At 34.3% G+C, this 17,396-nt stretch overlaps 1 protein-coding gene across 1 annotated transcript in view; it reads left to right on the forward strand.

The window, feature by feature from the left end:
* The window catches only part of LOC128996395 (semaphorin-1A), a 488,248-nt gene that overhangs the window by 334,964 nt on the left and 135,888 nt on the right, over positions 1-17,396 (forward strand). Inside the window, exon 3 of the mRNA XM_054421704.1 lies at positions 3,491-3,587. Within this exon, the coding sequence (XP_054277679.1) occupies positions 3,491-3,587 (97 nt within the window). The remainder of the gene's footprint in view (positions 1-3,490; positions 3,588-17,396) is intronic.

Below are 17,396 nucleotides of genomic sequence, written 5' to 3' on the forward strand. Positions count from 1 at the left end.
CGCATACAGGGAATACATGCAATGAAACGCAACACTAATTTCGTCGAAAAAAATTGATTTACTGAAATTGCTATGATCATAAAAGATAGACTACTATATTTTTTTTATTATTGGATCTTTCACTCTGTAAAGGGATAGTTTAGCTTTTCGAATCACCTTCGATAGGATTAAATGTATTTGTAACTGAAACCATAAGTGAATAGTGTAAATCGTGAACACGATCGTCATATTGATGTTATAAATTTTACAACTTGTCACATCTAAGTTGGTGTTACAGAAAGTCCGATGCCAAATCTGAACTGAAGGTATATTGGTCGGGATCAAATTGGCTGCAACGCCCAAATCGTGTTTCGCCCAATCCAACTTTCTTCGCCTATTTGCATTCTGGAGTAACTTGGTAGCGCCTTGCTTTGTGGATGTAAGAATACTTGTTATCTATTTTAAAAGGTCAATCGATTTAAATGTTATTCATTCATTTGGTTGAACGTAACCAGTTATTTTGCAATGAGTAAAGGGGACTTGATGTTTGAATTTATTAGAGCAGTATGATGTCACTGTAGCCTACTACTTAAAAATTGTTTAATTGTTTTAAAAACAAAAGGTCTTAAAGTGTTTTATTTTTTATTTTTGAGCGCTTTTTCTTTCTCATAACCGGTTTGTATACTGACAACATGAGTCAGTGTATATTTTAACTTTTTTTCCAAAAAAAAATAAAATAAAATGTGTCTTATCGTTGCGTAGTATTCTGTGACTCCAGCCCATTTTCTTAGTTTTCCATGTTGTACTCGAGTTGATATTCGGGCAGATTTTTCTGCACTGGTTAAATAAAGTTCATTGAAAACACGTAACGGTTTATTGATCAGCTTGTGAGCTTCACTCACCTTAATTTGTTAATCCAGAACTCATCAAAATGTAACACAACGAAGACACAACCACACAATATATACGCACAAAAAAAATCGCCCTTAGATGCACTGCAAGGACGACAGCGATTTTTTTTTGTGCGTATATATTGTGTGGTTGTGTCTTCGTTGTGTTACATTTTGATGAGTCCTGGATTAACAAATTAAGGTGAGTGAAGCTCACGACCTGATTGAAATAAAATTTTATTCACACAACCATGTTTGTGAAACATGTAACTATATAACTATTGAAGCAACTACAGTATTACTCTTATAGGACTAGGCTACATATTATTTTCAATACAGTGTTATACGTTTGAATTTGATGTTGCAGTCAAATCTGATTGAAACCACAATATAGAAATCGTCCACACGTCTATATTGTCCCTCGAGTCCTGAGAAAAAGTCCCCCGAGTCTTGACCAATAGGGATTACAAGAGTTGGGCGACGAATATAGGTTTGCCAGAGAAAGGCGGGTATTGCGGTAGAACGTCCCGCGGTGCTATTGTTTCTGGGGTTGTTGGTTGTTGGCGGCCACGAGTGGACATTCACAATTGTGGCGACCTTTGTATGCAGTGATGAACGGCCTTGATCCCCGGCTGGCCAGCGCTGATAACGCCCTCTCTCTCACACACGCCGACACTGGGCTCTCATTCCCTTTACACATTCATAGTATACAGTATTGGGTACTTTCCTGTTAAAGGGAACATTCATTATTATCGATGATTTTTTTCGATGTATCGATATTAACAAATTGAAACATATCAGCTGACAACTACGATAAATATTGTTCAGTATGAAACTGTTCTAAAAAAACAACCTAACATAACTAACCAAACTTACTGTAACATTTAAAAATTCCGTGTTTAACTTGCCTTTTCTATTATCAAACCCAAACGGAAGTTTTAAATGGTACAGCAAGTTTGGTTGGTTATGTTAGGTTAGCTTATAACAGTTTCATTTCTTAATCCATATAGACTATTTTAGCCTAAACAAGATCAGTTAGTTGTTGTTGTCAAATTGTAATAGATCTGATCGGAAAACAAAAATATCGATATATCGAAAAAATCATCGATAATAATGAATGTTCCTTTTAACAGGAAAGTATACCCAGTATTGATTTGCGCTATTAAATTGTTCAAGTTTGTTGTATTATTGAAGTTACAAGTTTTCTTGGAAATGTCTCTATGTGGAGTAATGAGGAAGTAAAATCTAGACATTTCATACCCATGTTAAAATTGTCACCATTTAGAACAAAATTGTCGTGTTGATGTGGGCCACCTACAGATTGCGCTGATCTAAACTACTGATTTCTGTTGAGTACAAGCACTTTTATACCAAGTTTGACTGGTTGAACGACTTAATTGTGAGACATAGCTAATTAAAAAAAAAAAAAAATAAGGTACAAAATAGAATTTTTGAGCCAAGTGAATTCTGTGACTGTCTCAAACTATGTTCTTTTTCAATAAAAATTGGCGACATCTGGTCCATATAGATGGGATGTCTAACTTCGGTATCCAATACTCAATGGTAAAATACACTTGGTTTATGTAATTCTTATAATATGTGTACTGTGTTGCTGGCGAAGACGCTGACAAGCTAAGACATATAATTTACAAATTAATTGTTTTCTGATATAGAACGATTTTGGCATATTATTTCATAAAAATCAGATGCAGTAACCCCAAATCAATTATTATCTTCATAGATTTTCTTTTTTATCTTTGGATCACTCTTCTAACTTTTACTTAAGTTACAAATTTTAGATTAATACCATCTCGTTTTCGTCAACTTATTTTTTCCACGCTTTTTATTCACATTCATTATTCTAAGCCTTTACCACTTATTATGTCTGTAGTGTAGTGCGCACAGCTCTTACATTATGAAAATTCAAGACAAGTAATCTCTTTTACTCATTGTTTATTCACTTGGGCCATTGACTATTCAGCGTAGTTCACCAGTAAAAGGTTGCCTATACAAAAACCTTAAAATTGTAATACCGCTGTTTTTTTTTAATAGGTACATGGGATTCTCCAGTTTTAATAATTTTCTTTATATTCCCAACATCACGCCAAATTTTCTGTACGCAAATACTTATCTTTTCACCCCCCAGTCGAATTTGTAACGCCTGTTTACACACATTCACACACTACCATTACCACAGAAAACATAGTATGTTTTCTGTGCCATTACGTACTATGGTTTGATTTTGGTTTTCTCTCATTTAAGTATTTATAAAGAAAATACAGAAGAAAGCTTACCCTACATTCGACTGTGGTTTACAGAACAATGCACCCCTGTTAAATACTTACTTGATACTTGATACTGAAAGTCTTCACCTTTGACTAGCTTTGCTGGATTGATTGCGTGGTATATGTAACAAGTTAACTTTAACCAGAGATGTTTTCTACCCAAAATGCACCCTTCATATTTTTCCTCACCGGATCTCATTTCTTGATCCCCATTTTTACTCTCTTCCTGTATCCCGTTCCTATGTGCTATTTTCCGCTTCTTATCCTCTTCCTTTTGCCTTTATAATCATCCCGTATACCTCTAGCAGCTTCTCACCTATTCTCTGTATGTTCTAGGGGCCGAGGACGTCTATCGGTTTGTCGGCAACACTTCCAGTGTTGATTATTTTCGACTAGTCGTCAGAGACGGGAATTCTCTTCTTGTCGGAGGAAGGTGAGTTGAAACAAAATATAAATACACATATCTTATATATTGTATACTTTTTTTGCCAAGGCTTAGTTGGCAATGAGCATCGGACTTCTGTCTCGAAGCTCAAGCTACAAATCGTGCATTACTCAAGTGGAATTTCACTGGGGGATATTGGTGTGACATGGTGTCTTTAGCTTCTACTACGTCCTCCGACATTTTGACTGGACAACAGCAACATGTCTGTTCTGAACCTGTTTTATCATTGAAATAAGTCCGGAGTGTGGGAACTGTTTATAACGATTAGATTAAAGTATCTGCAATCCTAAAATGCCGTGGGAAGGGAGGGAAACAGCGGCGTGGAGTGTGGGAACTGGAAACAGTTTGTAGCAGTTAGAATAATGTATCTGCAATACTGAAATGCTATGAGAAGGGATGGAAACATGTCCATGACACAGGAAATGGTGAAAGAGGAGTGTGGAGAATGGATTCATGTATCTGCAAAACTAAGACTGCTTTCAGAGTAAACTAATGATGTCCCCAGGTACTCTTTATTTATATTAGAAAGTTTAATCACTTTATCCTGCTTTCACCTAAAGGCTTAAGAACTTTAGAAAAACATATTTTAGTTCTAAAGGAATGATTAAACATTGTTTAGTTAAGTTTTAATTTAAACTATTTTTATGTCTATTAAAAACGTCGGGTACTACAAAGGTCAGGTTGGTTAAAATATGCGGATGTTATATTTTAAAGGATACTATAAACAGAACCATTTGAGATAAACGTATAAATAATGTATAGCAAATTATTTTTTTTATACTACGCTCCTTATGACTGAACACAATGTCACCTGAAAGTGACATACTATAGTGATACTGATGTATCACAGCTTGAAACGCTTAAGCGTGTTTTCTCGGCTGATTTCGACAAGTTTAGAAAGAGTTGAAAACTGAGAAAGAAACTGGGATACATGTCTGGAAGACTTAAACAGTTTACGTAGTTTAAAAGTTTCTAAACATGTTTTGATGTCGGAAGTTACTCGCTGAGGAATATTGTACAGTAGTTCTGCTCAATATGTTATTTTTATACGGATTTGAAATTTATTCTTAGGGGGTTTGTTTGGAATCTTATTTCAAGGGTTGTTCAAAATAAAACAGTTTGATGATGCATTTTGTTTTAAATAGTTCACAGTGTCAAAAAGTAAACCGATTGCCATGGTTTTCATGGTAGCCTTGTTTATAATGTCAAATATCGATTTCTGTAAAATTTTAGTATTTGGATTTCTATTAATTTCACAACTAAAAACAGTTTAAGGAAAAAATGAACGCATCCTAAGCCTTTTATTTTTATATTAGGCAAGTAATAGATTAGAATGATTGTATTTAATTTGTACAACTATGAACAATTATATATTTTTCACCAAATTAAATAAACTTTTTATCCCCGGGTCCCAAACCTGTGACGAATTAAAGATAAAGTATAATCATTTATTTTAACTTATTACATATTAATTGTCTTTAAACAGCCAAACGAGTTCTACGAATTACAATACAGTTTCATCCTGACAAATTGATAAGATATCCGCGTTACAAACCTAACTCGAAATCCAATCTTCAAGTTATATTTGAACACAAACAAAAAGACAGTGTATTTCTCAAATTGTTTGATGAAAACATGAAATGAGATTGTGTCTGTGACAATCCATCTAGTTGTCAGGACAGTCTGTTCCAGTTATAATAGACACCTTCCATTTGTTTGGGTGCAAATGTAGTTTGCTTCTCAAAGGACGGCGAGTGCCACTGTTCTCGAGTTTATATCAGCTTTGCAATAATTATCTCACCCCTTAGATCATTATACAGTTGAAATAGTAGTTTGTTCAATTTGAATAATTTTGCAGTTTGCAGAAATAAAATGTTTATTAGATCATTCCTAATTGCAGTTTTGGGATTGAGGTCCGTGTTGTACCTTGCATTGAAGTTTTAGGTGTTAACCTCTAGATTAACTAAATGTAATCATTTATGTACAAATTTGCGTTATTACGTGAGGCTATGCATATTTCACTTTTTACAAATTATTGAAGGAACTTTAGTAATAGTACTTTTTTTACCAGGAAATATGAAAAAGGATTATTCTCTCGGACTAAATATTTGTATTAGCTATTAAGTGCATTGCATTCCAAACCATAGCAATAAGCCAAGCATTTGTACATAAAGAAAAATCGAAAACCGATAAATAACAATATCGATATGAATATCAGAGTTACTATTCTTGTTTGAACAGTTTAAAAGTATGATATATAAATCATTTTGCCCTTGGTAGGTATCAAAATACTAACTTTCATCAAGAATCTACATGTGAGTAAATTAAGGAATAATGTTGACGAACATTACCAATGTCGTAAACGCTACGTACATTTACATACATTTAATGTATGATGAAGAATCTCCTGTGTCGGGTTGCAACATTTGAAACAACTTAAACCCCACACACAGCCAGGGTACATCAATTATGCTAAGCAGACATCCTACCTATGGCTGTGAGGTTGTGAGGTACAAACTCCCCCAAAAATACTAATCATCCTTTGTCGTTTCACCTTATTTATGGTATTTAGGGCTTCTTAAACAGTCAAAGTGCGTGTTCCCCCTCCCCCCCTCTCCTTTCACAGCTCTGCACGCCTCTATCGAAACCTCCCCTAAAGTCTTACTTTTGTTCTGTTGAATCCTAATGGGCCCAAATTACCATGTCTTAGGGAACGGTGCGTTCCTCTTTTGACTTTAAAATGGTTCTAAAGAACCTGGAGCACATGTATCAAAGGTGATGTTTTAGTGATAATCAAGAAGTTTACTGAATTCAACATTAATCGAATTGTCACAAATAGTTTTTCCAGATTTATATGCTTGGTCATAGTTAAAACTGTCATAGACGCAGTAAATTTAAATTTATTTTTATTTCGCAATTTATGGTTGGGTTTTTGCAAATATTAAAAGTATCCTAGTGAATTAATCAACCGGAAATTGAAAATAAATTATGATTTTTTTTCTTACCCTCTCTCTCCCCTTAATGTTGTACGGCACGTATTATATTAGAGGTGATTTATTCTTTCTTTTTTAAAGCCTTTGTCTAATAAAAGTAAAATAAACTGCACTATATTTTACTCTATAATGTATATTAACAAAGCATATCTAGTAATTATTTTTGCTATAAATCAAGCAGGAGAACGCATTGTATTAATAGTTAATAAACGCAATTTAGTAATCATAATCAAACCTTCATTAAACGAGATATTTTTTACCCTTTAAAATGTGTTAAATATTTTACGGTCCAATAAAGTTTGGAATTTGCTGGTTTCATGCAAAAAGTAATTTTCCTGTTGGATTTGCTTACTAATTTATGAGATAAAGGAAATTTTCAGAATAGTTTTAATTGACTAAACAGTAATTTTTACTTTCCAGGTAAAGGGGCTGTATTGTGGCAACCTACTTATGCAAGTGTGCTTTGTATCAAGATAATTTGTATCTGCGGTATGCTACTCGTCGTTTCTAATGTCTTAGTGTGGATTTTATCCAAGATTATGTGAATTTAGGATCAGGATTTCCTTAAAAGGGGTTTCTTGAAATACAGTGAGTTACCACAATGTTTCTTATAAACATTTTCCCATTGAATATGTATTTTATTTGTCATTATGAATTGTTAGAGAAAGTCAATACAAGCGGTTCCAAACCAGTTTTAAAACGGTCTAGTGGATCAAAAATAGAGCTTTTTGAGACGGTACAATCATTTTAATATAACTATATCTTTGTCTATTTAAATTTCCGATAAATTGTACGGTCTTGGAAAAGCATATTTTTGAATATATCTTGTTATTATAACCTAAATTGAATTTATTTGTTTATAGTTTTCTTGTTTATGGATATATTTTTATCAAACTTAAGCTATTCATATTTTACTAAGGAAAACACTTCATCATCGTCCCTGTAGCACATACGTAGGTACTCGTTAAAACTAATGATAGATTTAATTCAAAATACAACCAGGCAAATGGTGATTCGCTTAGCCTGCACGTTATAACGCCCCATTCTTTTAACTATCACAGCCTACTAGAAAGGTTAGATATTGGTTTATGGTGTATTTTTGAACATAATTAACCTAAAACCCAATCTCTTTCCTCTGTGAGGTACTAGTCAGCGCCATGATACAAGGCTATTGTTCCCAGCGATGTGCATTGTTGTCTCACCATTAGTCATGATTGTGCAAGTCATCGAGCTGCAAATTTGTCAAACATCGATGAGACAACTAATATTGAGGGTTTCCTCAAATTACACTTCAAAGATTATTAATTGTCTAATTTGTGTGATAGGAAATATCACGTGATTCTATATTGTAAACTTGAAACTAAATACATAAAGGTACTTTCATGTTCTACTTTAAAACTTTAAACCCGATTATTGGGATCTTTAAGCTTAAAGTTTGCTACTTTTGTAGATATCGCCATGGATGCTATACAATTTTGTTGCGATTCCAAGTTTTCCCTCTTAACGTTGTTTTCCTCCTTAGATTGTATACTTTGTACGGCTTAAAGAATCCCTGTAGGAATGGTATATTCTGATTCTAAAATTTATTTAAATATTACCGGGGTCTTAAGTTATTTTGTTCTTAAGTTAGATTTGAAAAGTATTGTACGGTTGATGGTATACCTTAGTTTTAAGTCAAATTACGCTATGGTTTTGTTCTAATTACTTTAAAAAATTGTATAATAGACAATCTGTGGTAGTTATCAATCGTATACAAGGCATCAATTACAATTGAATGGTTACCAATGATCACTACTAATAAATACCCATCTTGCTGATTTTTACCCCGAATCCCTTCTGCCCGTATTCGGATAACGAAGCGATGCCTGTTGTAGGCTCACCGCCCTATAACCACCCCTATCTCTACGATAACATCCCGCTTTTTGTGGTACATCAAAGACATGGCGCCATAATTAGCGTCCCTGTCCCTCTTCCAGGATTACTTCGCGGTCTTGACGTCCCTTTGATGCTTGTACAAGGGACCCGTCGTTATAGCGATCAGGGGTCGTGGGAAATAACACTGTTCTTTGAAATACGCTTTGTATTGGGATTAAGGCGGCTTTGCTGACCAGTTTGAATATTTCATGGTAAACTAAGTTGAATATTACGTAGGGCATGCTGTATACTAGTCTCCTGGGTTGGACTAAGTCGTTGTTCTTTTGCGTTGTGTTTGGGTCATTTGGGGGCATATTCAGGGTTTTTGTTCTTCCCTCAGTTCTAGCACGTTAGGTTCTCGCCCGGAATCGTTTTACACAGTACCTATTAGGCCTATTCTATAGGGTTGTGATATTAACACATTGCTACAAATTATTGGTAACTGGAAGGATTTGACTCCGGAATCTTGAAGACCTAAGCATTGCCTTTTTCTAGTTGTAATATTTGTTTTTGAAATTGTAAAATGTGGTTACGCACGAACTAATCCATTTTAAAATATTTTGTTAATCTGTAAATATCCATTGGAATTCAAATAATTTACGTATATTAGGTTCTAATTTTAATTTTTATCAGTTTTTCAACCCTTAAACCCCTATAAAAAACTAGGAATATAAAAGTTACGTGCAGTATATTGAAAGAGAGGTATAAAGTTAATGTTTTACCAGTGTAGTTTCTAACTCCAGTTATGGCATAGTGCCATCCAAACAATTATTCACATTTATTTGTACTACCTTATACAAATATTCGGAGCGTGAAAGAAATATCGCTAACAGCACGCTGTATCGTGGCGACCTACTTATGCAAGTGTGCTTTGTATCAAGATAATTTGTATCTGCGGTATGCTACTTGTCGTTTCTTATGTCTTAGTATGGATTTTATCCAAAATAATGTGAATTTACGATCAGAATTTTCTTTAAAGGGGTTTCTTGAATTACAGTGAGTTTCCACAATGTTTCTTATACATATTTTTCCATTTGATATTTGTATACGTCAGTGTTAAATATGTCTTCACCTAGACGATGTACTTGGGAAAACATTGAGGGCTTTTATTGCTGATTTTGCTATCAGTTCAGGGGGGAGTGTTACACATAACATGATATTTAAATTTGAAATTAAATAGTACAAATCTTATTCTTAAAACTTTTTAATTGGTATCCGTATGTTTATTGCATAACAAAGAAAACGATAAAATGATAGCATGGAATCTGCGGTTATGACAATAATCTTGGATTATTATTCAAGATTCTCCTTGAAAGCTAAACTTTGATTGAACAGGTAAAAATTTGTCAAACAATATTTTTATATCCCAACCATTTCCATAGAAAAAATAATAGAAGGTCGAGGTGGAGAAGATTATTTGTTTTATCCGAAAGTAATTTCTTCAGTTATCAATTTTTTGACAACAACTTTTAAGTTTTTGTTTACTGTACGTATAGCTTAGAAAGTTTATTTAGAAAATTTACAAATTCCGAAGGGTATAGGAATACAGAGAATTCAATATACACGTTAAAGCTAGTTTTGGAATTTAGAGTTCTTTTCTAAAACGTGTTTACGCTACCATTTTGTAGCTTGTACAGTTTACTTTGATAATTTCCAAATTCCCAACTGTATTGACACTATATGACATGGCACGGCCAGTGTGTCGTCACAGCGGTCGTGTTGAGCGTAACGCCGACATGATGGCGGTATTTAGAAGGTAACTCCCTGTAAACGTAGTGTTTGATGTCCGTGTGGCCCTTTGAGCCCTGTAGCCGCTCTAATGTTTCAAATTACATTCTTTCCCGACACCCTGTAACGGCCAGGCTTTGTGGTTAGTTAAAATGTGCTTATATGGATTTTAATATTTCCTTTTTTGGGCTTGGAAATAGATTTGGTTGGGGGTTACACTTTTACTTGCTTTTTTTGGGTCTCTCAATTTATATATATATATATATTTTTTTATTGAACTATACTGTCCGAGTTGGTTGTCCTAATAGTCTAAGAAACATGGACCCAGTTTTGAACCATCAATAAGCTTTTTTGTCATTGACCTGACGGCAAATTTCTAATCCAGGCGAGCATATTGACTCAGTTTTCCAGAAACGTTGAGATTTTAATATTGATACAAATGTAAACATCAACATCAATTTCATTGAAGATTAAATGCAGATAGATTATATCAATGAAAGAGGAGTTTAAATGGGAAGTGAGCTTATACACTTAAGGGGCGGTTTGGGAGCTCGAGCCCAGCTAGTACGCGCCTAGTGTTGGACGCGCCTAACTTTAGTCCCCGGACCGGAAACCAGGCTTGGGAGCTCGCGCCTAAGTTGAAATGGTCGTAGATCAAGTATAGTCGCGCCTAAGTTGCAGCGTGGCTAGATGGACAGGGAATCGCGGGGAATTCAGGTTTTGACGTTGGCAACGGCCATTGCAGAACCCGTTACCGTTGACAACAACAAAAGATAAACACTTATTGAAGATGGATACAATTTTATCTTGGTATATCAATGGTGGCTAATTAGTAGACTATGGTGTATGTTTCTGCATTGTACCATTGCAAAAATGTAGTTTTGTAAGATCGTTGTTTTACATCTCAATGACTGAAGAAACGTATTTGTTTATATTAAATTCTTTTAAGATCTAACTTTATTTTCACTTTAGGATTTATAATTATTTAATCAGTTGTCCTTAAGTACTACTAGTTAGTTGTCTTTAAAGTACTACACCTTATAAATACGTACAGAGCAACATAGGATTAACATCGGAAACTCGGTTTCATGCAATAAAAAGCTTCAAAATTAAACAGTAATTTCCCAGTATAATATAGGGGTATTGACAAAAAAAATAATAAAAAGTAATTCTGGAGGTTATGATTGTGTGAAGCCAAGGTAAATATAAAAAAAATCTTTTAATACAGTACTTAGAAAAAATTGTTGTCAATTTAAAATCTTTTTTTACATGACACTCTTTTATCTAATTTTCCTAGGGAAGTATCTATTACCGTAGGTAGCACTTAGTTCCGGGACCGATAAACTTTTCCATTTTGATGTCCCTAGAGGCCAAAAACACTGTTCGTTCAAAATTTTATATATGTATAGCCTATATATAAATGTATTATATATACGTCCATAAACGTGATAGCTTGAGTAATTTTTGTCTGATTTTGATAAAATTTGGCATGAAAGTGTTAGGCGCGATTCTCCTTAATGAGTTCGCGAACCAGCATGATCAGACCAAGGGAACCCGGAGTTGTATAGGATAAAAATAGTTTTTTTCTCAATTTTAACCCCTATAACATAAATCTTTGTCTTTAAATATTTTAAAGAGTAATTTAAAGAGTAAAGAGTATTTTAAAGAGTATAAAAAACAAATTAATATCTTAAAATGTTTTGTACGGTTATTGGCTTCAGAGACTATTGGTAAAATTGTAAATTTTAAATTCCCATGTGATTCTTATGGAGAATGAGTTAACTGTTCTAGTGTGGTCGTTAATGGATATATTTTTATGAAACTTGGCAAATTTATCTATTTTTTTATAAGGCTGTTAATATTTTGTTAAAAAAACACACTTTATTACCCTCACTGTAGCAGCATACCTACACCGTAGGTAGTTTCAGGTGCTTGTTAAACCTAAAGTTATTTAAATAAATTTAATTGAAAGCTCCATTAAGTTATTTGGAAATTCGTTTAGTCTGCAGGTTTTCTGTAGCGGGTTATTGATATACTGTATATATTTTCTTATACTCCAAATAATCTAGGTACTCCATTTTGATGTAATTAGCACTTGGTCAATAACACTGAACTGAGCTCTATAAAACGCAATTAAAAGATAACAATTATGACTGTGAGCTATTTGCAGTTTTTTATGTTTTGTTTACTATCTCTTCACTCTTTCGTAGTGGGGGGTATGCATGTGGTTGCTAATTATATCCTTACTAATAAAATATTTATAATTAAGGTACGGGTGCTTATAGCCAAACTCTCAGTTGAAAGAAATTCTATTTAGGGTCCATATTTGTATTGCAGTTAACAGTAAAAACAAAAACCAAATAATCTTTCGTTAAATTTAGCTTTCTGCAAGATTTTCGTTTTATTTTGAACAACAGAAAACAAACAAAAAAGTTTTATCAAATATACTTTGAGAGTAATGAAAATGTTCGGAATTTAATAACAAATTCCAATATAACATTATTTTAGTTAATATGTAAACAATTAACGTGCTAATGAGCTAATACCGGCATGATGTCGACTTAGACCTGCCCCCTGGCAGGACTAAAGTTGGGGACTAAACTCATTGATTTTTATGATGAAAACATATCTCTTAGTCCCGAAATTGGTCTCCCAAACCCACCGAGACTATTTCTTAGGCTGGCGCCTAAGTCTACTTGACTCCCAAACCAACAATATTTAGGCGCGAGATTATCCCTGCACAAGTTAGGCGCGCGCCTTACTGATCCCGAGCTCACAAACCCGTTTTCGAGGCGGCAGCCTAAAATACCGGAAATATCCGGATTTAGTCGCGGACTAGCGCTAATACCGAGCTCCCAAACCGCCCCTTAGCCACATATTGTTAAGAAGGTTATTTTAAACTGTTAAATCTTATATGTCATTTTGCTGTGATATAAAATTCATCTACTGACACTAACGCTTTAATGGTTGATTCCTGGGATTATTAACCTGTAGGCAAACTCTCCCCAACGGTTTTGTGTGGTTAAAACATGTAAAACTGCTTGGTTGTCGATATAATACTTATTCAAGTTGACAACTAGGTAATTGATACATAGGTGGAAATCCTTTTTTTATGTATTACGCCATTTTTTTAGTACCAACAATTTGATGGTTTTGTTTTTCCCACCCCTAATTACTATTGTGAAATTATGTACGGTTTGTAAGGTCGTGGCCCTATGGTTCCCGACTGAGCTGAGTATAAAAACATAAGGTTTTTAATATTACCTAAGGATAAATGACTTCTTATTGAAGATATTTTCAACTACAATTTATATAGTTTAGTTTCTAATTCTTAATTAATCTCAATTTCAATTTTCTCAAGTTTACAACAATCACTTCTCTGTAGCAACAGAACATGTTCGATATTTGTTTTGTAAAATCGCCTACAATTTTGTATAAACACAAGTGAGACTCAAAGGGGATGTTTTTGAGATGTGCAAGGGGAAGTACCCGCTTAAACCGTTTAGAAGAGGCCTTATGACTATAAATAAGGTGAAACGACAAAGGCTGATTAGCGTTGGTGAGGGAGGCAGGAAACATCCCCTTCTACAAAACAGGATAATATCATTGGTTGCTTAGCATAATCGGCTGATTTTTAACCCCTAAATACAGGATTACCACACGTTTTCTTGTTTGAATACTCGCGTAATAGCTACATTTTATTTATAGATTTTCTCAGCGTTCTATTATTTTTTCGTTGGGAAATTATAAAACTCCAAGTATGACATTTTATCAAAATGCAATTAAACTTCGTTCATAAAGGGGATTAGAACTTTTTTTCCAATAACAGCTTGGTTTTATAAAGGTTATGGAGTATGGTATAAAGTTATAGGCTGCATATTATATTAACGTAGTCCACTCCATGATGGTACAGTATTTCTTGCTGATGTTATTTATAATTTGCTCCCTATTTAATTCAAAGTTGCAGTGAATAAATTTGTTAAGTTAATTGAAAGTGTGGGACTATATCAGAGCGGTACTAACATTTTGTTCACCTCAAGCCTGTGGAAGGATAGTACCATAGACTACAAAATACGACCTCTACAGTGACCTTACAGTACTAAAAATTAAATGGGCATCAGCTTAGAAAAGCTGATTCTTATAGAAATAAGAATGAGAAGTCTAATAAGGGGGTATGTTTTATCTATGATAGTACTTAAACATGTAGAAATTATACAGATTTGGGATATCTGGTACTTTGGAACTCCCCTATGTTAGGCTGGGGAGCCCTTATCATAAAACAGGTGGTGGAGAATATTCAATACCGTATTGACAGACAAGGTCGTTCACCCGATGGGGATGCAACGGTCTCGGGGATTCTGTATTGGGGGGGGGGGGGGGGTGAACTGCCCAGCCCCGGGGGGACCAATATGGGGTACATTTTGACGGCCGAGAGCACAGGAAATTGGGAGAAAATCGAAAAGTACAAAATTGTTCATGTGTGTAAAACCGTTCTGTGGTGATGTGGTTAACGTCTAAATATTATATGCGCAAAGAGACAGTGTCAATAGAGTACAATATTTTTATATTGTTGAATCCAAATTGAAAATGTTACAAAATATGAAATGTGGCACAGCTTTAGTTTGAAAATACACTCTAAAAAGATCACTTTGATCAGAGGTGTTATAAAGGAACATAGTGTGCTTTCATAACGGTGTTCCACTTCTATAAATAATCTTAAAAGATCCAACAACCAAAATGGGTCAGACTTATTACTGATTATTCCCAGTTTATCATTATAGTTACCTTTTTATATTTTCTGCTATACAATGTTTTTTTATGAATACTGAACGGTTCATTGTAGGAACGTTGTAACAATATTTTTTTTTAGTTTGCTTTCCCTTAAAAAAATTTTGGTAGGTGAACTGTTTTCAGAATCTATGTAAACACACGGCTCTTGTCTAGGAGCCGTTTTCCTTGTTTTTATGATTGGAGGTTTTTTCTCGTAAAGTAATTTTATGTAATATTTTTAAGAAAGAATTAAATCAGTTTCAGGTGTATGAAAAACATATTCAAGATTTGTCAATGTCTATATACACGTACATTATTTATTTTATAAAGAAATTATTATTGTGAAGCCACCCTCAAAATGGGCTAATGTTTACCTAAACTAAAATACTTCCAAGTTTCGTTCGAAGGAATACAGGCCTGACATTAATTTTAAAGTTGATAAATTCCACACTAAACTATTGACACTTAAAAATATAAACGAGGTTAAAACTTGTCTGGAGTTATGGTACCATCAAGAGATTGAATAAAGTTTCTAATCTCCAAAATAAATCACATCGATGAAGAGCTGCGCCGTTTCCTCCAATATGGCGTCTTAAATCACCGCTCATCCAATTTTCGTCCCTCTTATCCGCTTTGTTTTAGGTATTTGTTCGGTAAAAACAAGCAAATAAATTGTCAATTGTGTTTCCTGAGAGTAGAGCTGTTGAGTTTTGTGTTAACATTTCAATGTTGTATTCGGTAATAAATATGGATGGTCGTGATTGTAAAAGTATTCAAATAATTATCATACGTAACGGAAGATAGAGTTTTACTCTATTAACAGAGGGTGTTAATCGTAATCTTGGAGTTCTATATTTTATTATTTCCAGGATATGTAAGCTTACAACGGGTAAGAAGTTCTCGGCACGACGTATACATATTATATTCAAAGGCCGTTTGTGATTGGCGGAACTTGAACCAGCAGCCATTGAGGAACTCCACGTTTTAATCACGATAATGTTGTATTTCTGGTGGTTAGTGTTTATTGTAAACCAAGTGATACTGGAGATCAGATAGTTCTTATACTGAAGTTTTTTTTATAAATTCTATCGCCTTCGTTCTCCTTAAACTTATTCTTGGTTATTGCAAATACAAAATGTGTTTGCTAACTTTTCACAACTATGGTTATACAAATACGATATTTCGAAATGAGAATGTTATAAGACTCACAATATATCAACCAGGTAACGTTGACATGGGTTTTATTAATACCCAGATGGCTGGTTGTGCCTTGACAGTGGTGGTGAGGGGGGCGAGAGGGCGAGAGGGGGAGGGGGTGGGTTTGATAGATTGATAAGGGTTGAATGTAAGCACAGGATGAATAACAAACATTGTCGATCGCATGATGGATGTAAGAGTGTTTACAGTTAACAGAGAATATTGTTGACGTCACAACGCCGCCGCCATTAGCTTGGCCATGATTAAAAATATATTTAACATGTAATTAACAAGTAAGATATTTTTATCGGCAAGTTTTGTCCTGGAAATTTTGAATTTAGAACCAGGAAAACCTGTAATTATCCTTGAATGATGGTACGCTGCACACCCTGAATGTGTTAGGTATGTTCTTTGGCACTTTGTGGAAGGAGAGGGTACTCATTAAATACATTTCGAAACCACTATCCATCGCACCAATTAAGGCACACGTTTCGTTCCAAAATTAGCTCACCTTGGTGATAAATCCACCATCAACCTCGATATAAAGTCAACCTATATCCATGTCACCATACACTCTCAAAGCAATGACGTCACTGTGTGCTTCAGATTTCATCCAATACTTAAACTAAATCCTTCGCCAACCCCGGGGATAATAGAATGTAATGTATATTGAAATCGTCATCTACCTCCACTAACCAATGATGTAACGCTATTTTTGCTACAATTACGTCATCTTAAAACACCTAGCTCTACATGTCACTAACCATGATTATTATTTTCTTGTTTAGCATAGTTTTCACTCTCATAAATTGGAATTAGACGTCCCTATCTAATTACTACAAAAAAAAACTTAAGGCTCCAACAAAACCTTTGCATGTCACTTGTTCCCAAAGGTTTTTACTGTTCATGTGTTATATGCTTAAGTCTATCTATTTTTATGATTGTATCCTTTGTCTGATTATTCGTAAGATAAGGTTGTTGAATCATAGTTGTTTGGTAATATATTTTACCTACGACCGTTTTTTAAAGTAGCCATTTCAGTCCAGTTCTTAGAATTGAAAAGTTTCACTTTACAGCTGTTTACTTTCATATCCGCATAGTTTCATTTCATATCCGCATAGTTTTCTCATATCCACACAGGTAACGGACCAATGAGGTTCAAGTATTGAGAGAAAAGAAGTAAAATTGTAATGCT

Source organism: Macrosteles quadrilineatus, unplaced genomic scaffold (genome assembly GCF_028750875.1).
Source record: "Macrosteles quadrilineatus isolate MER2022 unplaced genomic scaffold, UCM_ALF_1.0 Scaffold_6__1_contigs__length_79288215, whole genome shotgun sequence".
NCBI lineage: Eukaryota > Metazoa > Arthropoda > Insecta > Hemiptera > Cicadellidae > Macrosteles > Macrosteles quadrilineatus.